Genomic DNA, 5,449 nt, shown 5'->3' on the forward strand with positions numbered 1-5,449 from the left:
TACAAACAACCAATTATTGTATTTATATAAAATTTTAATGAAAAAAAAAATTGGCTATAACTGGGATCGAACCCTAATCGGTAAAATGAAAGCTTGGTGTTCTACTCACAGAGCTAACATATTATCTCTGACATCATGTTTATGTTTATAAATTGTATAATGCAGGCTTGAGTACGAAGGGTAGGGATAGAGTTTGCCGGCGAAGTGCCGGAAATCCCCGTGGATTATTTCAACTACTTCTAAATATTTCTAAATTGCTTAAAAAAAGCTACGTTCATATAGCTATAGTAAAAAAAGTGTTTATAACCCTGTTCATATGTTTTCCGACTCGACGTTGATAAATTACATAAATAATTGAGAAAAAAAAATCAAATCGTTGGTAAGAATTCATTTTAGCATGTTAATATTATAATTACATGCAAATCTAACAAATGAAAAAGAAAAAAAAAACTACCATGACTGGAATCGAACCCTGCCCATCAAAATGAAAGATCGATGCGCTAACCACCGAGCTATTATGATTACAAAAACATTTATATATGCTCAAAAATTATAAGCTGCAGGCTTGGGCATAGAGAGTGGGGGTAGAGCTTGCCAGCGAAGTGCCGGAACTCGCCACGGATTGTTTAAACTACTTTCAATGTTGATAATAATATGATTAACTTGTTAATAACATAACATTGTTAATACATGTAAAGATGTATAAGTTGTTAAACACAGGCTATTATCAATGTATTTATACAAAAAGAAAGTTTATGGCTCTGTTCAAATATTTTTCGACTTAGCGTCAATAAATTCAATGAATAAAGAGAAAAAAAAATCAAATTGTTATAAAAGATTAATTATAGCATGTCAATATTATAATTACATGCTAATCTAACGAATAAAGTAGAAAAAAAAAATTGGTTTTGACTGGGATCGAACCCTGCCCGGCAAAATAGAACTCTGACGCCCTAATCACATGGCCAGCATAATCTCGATATTGAATTAATGTATATTTGTTTTTACACTACATGCTTGGATACGCCGACTTGGAATTGAGCTTCCTTATTAACATTTATACCTAATAAAAATGATACTAATGGATGAATATATGTATTTGAAGTCATTTGCAGGTATTATATTAATTAATGTTAAATGAGTATCATCATTTTCATTTATCCTAACTGCAATAGTCATCAAAGTGTAGGGCATTGTAAAGTGATACACTATGTTTACATCACATACATATATTACCCGTACACACACATACAGAATTTACTCGCCAAAATGCAGGGCACCATCAGTTCTGGATACGGATTGAGCATTTTTTCAATATGGATGACTGAGGTCATCTGCGAGCATGAAGACTATAGAACAGGAGTCCAAACTCTGTGTATAAAAGTTGAGCCGGAATTTTGAAAAAATAACGTTCGCGGGCAGAGTGCACTGTGGTCGCTAAGTTACCGAGGTAGAGGGGGAAATTCCCGGTATATTTAAATACATAATTAAAAATATAAAAAAATTGAATTTACTTTTTGTATAGAAAAAAATTGATAGTAAACACAAAATTAAACATTATTATAGCAAGAGTATTAATTATATTATTAATAATCCTATTTTTGAAGGAATTGAACAATGTTTGAATGAAATTGAAAATAATTAAAGTATACTCAAATTTTATATTAATGTTAAATTATTAGGTATTTTAATAACTTATATTATCTAGCTTATAAGTACCACTTTCCATGATTGTTATATTATTTTTAGGAATAACGTAACATTGAAAATATTAAAATATAATTTTTATCCAATGTATTTTATATAAATTATAGAGAAAATACATTTCTTATAACACGTATATAATAATTTTTTTTTTACAATATTAAATAATATGTTATTAATTTAGAGATTTTAATAGTCAATTTAATACTGTTTCGCAAACATTTAATTAGATGAGAAAAGTCCGATATCATGAATAATTATCTATTTGTATCACAAGGATGCTGACAAGATATTATGGACTCTGAAATATCAAACTTGGTCCACACTCCACGATTACTTTGGGCACCGTCACTTGTAATGACATCCACAAAGAAATTAGCACTTTCTAATAAAATTATACACTCAATAATTAATGTATGCAGAACAGCACTGGTAGCACAATTTTTAGAGATGAAAGCCGCTACTGCTTGCAACCATCGTCCACGAAAAGGAACATACATAAAAACTAATGCATGATCCCCTGGAACATTTTTTTCACGTTCTGAAGTGTATTGTCCGAGATTAACAAAACCAGAGAATTCCATTTTTTGGATATCAAAATTTATTGCTTCACTTAATTTTATTTCATCAATAATAAGAGTCCCTCTTCTTTCTGATAGTGTCATTCCTTGTGCTTTTTGTTTCATGCAGTCAAATAATGCTGGTTGAAATCCATAAGCCGAAGAACTAATTTTTTGAATATATCTATTAAGAGTCTCGATGTGTGGAAGAGGTAAAATATTACGTTCCCGAATAAAATTATAAATATTCCTGCCCTTCATCCTGATTGACAAACATTCATAGATCCATTCTAAATCGTATCTTCGGCCTTTGACCTTTTTATGTTTAGCAGCTTCAAAACAACTCCAAACAGCAAGCTGTTGCGACTCTGGCAATTGCGTCAGTTGCTCTTTTAAAATTTTTTCAGAACGTTCACTACACCGTTTTTTGGCTGTCATTAATTTTTGCTGCAATATCTCTTGCTGAAAAATAATAATTATATTTTTAATCAGCACGCCAAGAGTTTACTTCGAATATAATACAATAAATTATTATACGCGGCTCGAATCTTCAAAATATACTTCCAAATTACGATTAACATTTATTACAATGGATCATGAAATTATTAAATTATTCATTTAACTTTATACAGACCATCATTACTGAGATGACTGCACTTTTTTTTAAATATTTCAGTGAGAAATACATCAGTTTTTTGTCAAGTATGGTAGGTCAGCAGTCTACGGTGTCTAAACCTTAAAATGATGAAATATTATAAAATATATGATAAAAAAAAACTATTAAAGTTATTTAATTGTGGTAATAGTTAGTAACAAATTATACGTTCAAAATGAAATGAAATTATTATGTTCATCTGCATTTTATTGAAGTTAATAAATTAGGAATTTAATACATTATATTAAAATGAAATATGTAACAAATATGAAGTAATTTTAATATTACGTCAAATGTTACGACTACAGGTTGCCGACACAACAATTTAAAAAATAAATACATCATACCTTCTTAATAAGTCGATGACATCGTTGTCGGTAAATTTCCTTTTTTCGTTTAATACGAAAAGCAAGTGTCGAATCGCGTTTATATCTCATGTTTGCTTGTATTCTTTGGCGAAGTATGCGGCACGCTCGACAGCGAGGATTTAATTGCTGACGCTGATAATTTTCATTTGGTGTGATGATTCCACTACACTGGGTGGCATATCTGGAAAAACGATGAGAAATCCACCACACTTATCAATTATTTGTAATTGTGAATGTAGATGAAATCTATTATGATACATTTTTTCAGTTGTAATTAATATCAAAAAAATTGTAACAGAATAAAACAAATGTATTTAAAAATATTTTTACCTATTTTCATCAAATAATGTTCCGCAACAAATTGTGAGTGATTCTGCTTTACGCATAGATGCGTACAATTCTTCCATAGATGATACACGATCAGTGAGAATTATTTCTGATCGATGTGGCATTACAAGCTAGAATAATGACATACAATATTTAAAGTCAATTTGTTTCAATTATGTTCTATATAAATTTGATTGTAATTTAATTTATTATTGTAATTAATTAAAATTATCTAATTTTAGTCTATTTACTTATTTCTTAGTTTATATGATTTATTTTTCTTTGTTATTTATTTAAATTATTTATTGTAATTTTATTTTATTGAACATACAAATTGCGTTTATATTCTTACCGTAACAGAAAGATCAGCTGTTACTCGTAATCTTAATTTTTCCAACAAGCTACCTACATCGAGATGAATCAAAATCATATCCGATGATTGTACATAGTAACACCAACGTTCTGGTAGAACTGCCGAAAACGATGATACTACTTGCTCTAGTGACAATTCATTTGGTAAAGCTAATGAAACTGCAGATAAAGATGATGCAGTTTGCTCTAGCAACACTTCATTTGGTATAATCTGCAAAAATAAACAATTATTTTTATTTTCAAATATTTTCAGTTTAATAATTTTCAATGTTATCTTAAACTTTTACCTCATCGCATTCCATTTGGGAAACTGATGGCTCAACAGACTGCTCCAATAGTAGTCCTGTTGGCTGTAAATTTTCAGTGTCAACTAGAAGAATTTGCTCTTCTTGAATAAATTGTTGATCAAAAATTTGTTGTTCTGATAGCGAACACGATTGTTCTTCTTCAGTAGACTTTAAGAATAAAAATATTTATTAATTAATTTTTTTTTCTTCTTATATATAAAAAATTACGTTAAGGGATTGGTTAAATACCTGATTGCAATTCATCGATTGCTGATTTTGACATTTTTCTTCTCTAAGAGGAATCGCGTTATCAGTTAAATGCCACCTTTCATTTTCTATGAAAATAGACTCCCCATTGATCAAAACTGATTTGCCCTTTACGATATATTCATCCAAAAAATGAAGTTCACAGACACGATCACTGTCTTTAAGTTCTTGTTGAAGAGCATTTACCCACAGTTGACGTCGAATATGACACTGTAAATTAATTTTAAGTAGCATTGTAAATAAATTTCATCTAAAAAACTCACTCCAAATGCAATGAGTAATACTCACTTTTGGAACTTGAAAGAGTGTTCTTTTCCGGAAACCTTTAGCTTTGCGTTTCCGCTCATCATCTGAATGACCGCTTTTGCATCCTTGCACAACACAACATTTTGTCATTTTTACACAATTTAAAAAATTTACAATTTATCACAACATTTTCCACTTAGCAAAAGGTTAGCTAAATTCAATGACGTCTTCTTACTAACTTCGCGCGTCTTACATGCTGCTAAATTCACTCGGTACACTACGTAATTCAGCGCTACTGGTGGCTGGTTTTAGAACCCTTGCTCTAAAAAATTTTATGTACGAATTTTCCGTACACTGACAGAAAAAATGTGATAGCGGGAGCGTGACATCCGTCCCCAATAAGATGTCAGTCAAAGGCATTTTTACAATCTTTTAAATTTAAATTTTTAAATGTATAATCTTACTGATTGTCAATCAAATTCTATGATGCCCAGATTTTTCATCTAATGATCATTTTAAAAATAAGCTTTATTCTTTTAATCTTTTAAAATTGGTTTTTTTTATTTTCAATCATTTAATATTCAATCAAATTATAAAAATTCTTCTTTTTTTAATGTTTATCATTTCGTTGAACAGTCAACTTAAGAAATTAGGACTGGTAAA

The 5,449-nt window shown here is 29.8% G+C and overlaps 1 protein-coding gene across 2 annotated transcripts; it reads right to left on the bottom strand.

Moving 5' to 3' along the window:
• Window positions 1-1,843: 1,843 nt before the first annotated feature.
• On the bottom strand, window positions 1,844-5,040 carry LOC118071395 (uncharacterized). Of its 2 annotated transcripts, XR_004690880.1 has the most exons (8): window positions 4,829-5,038; window positions 4,523-4,750; window positions 4,274-4,441; window positions 3,967-4,197; window positions 3,618-3,745; window positions 3,267-3,468; window positions 2,899-2,999; window positions 2,586-2,726 (listed from the first exon to the last, which is right to left on the bottom strand). XR_004690880.1 is itself a non-coding variant. In XM_035090535.1 (7 exons), the coding sequence occupies exons 1-7, from the start codon at window positions 4,934-4,936 to the stop codon at window positions 1,962-1,964; spliced, it is 1,830 nt and encodes a 609-aa protein (XP_034946426.1). In that variant the 5' UTR covers window positions 4,937-5,040; the 3' UTR covers window positions 1,844-1,961. The 2 variants fall into 2 exon arrangements, 1 of the variants encoding a protein (XP_034946426.1); XM_035090535.1 differs by lacking the exon at window positions 2,899-2,999 and having other exon boundaries at window positions 1,844-2,726; window positions 4,829-5,040.
• Between the last annotated feature and the right edge of the window lie 409 nt (window positions 5,041-5,449).

This window comes from Chelonus insularis, unplaced genomic scaffold (assembly GCF_013357705.1).
Source record: "Chelonus insularis isolate UGA/USDA-ARS -01 unplaced genomic scaffold, ASM1335770v1 contig_815_pilon, whole genome shotgun sequence".
NCBI lineage: Eukaryota > Metazoa > Arthropoda > Insecta > Hymenoptera > Braconidae > Chelonus > Chelonus insularis.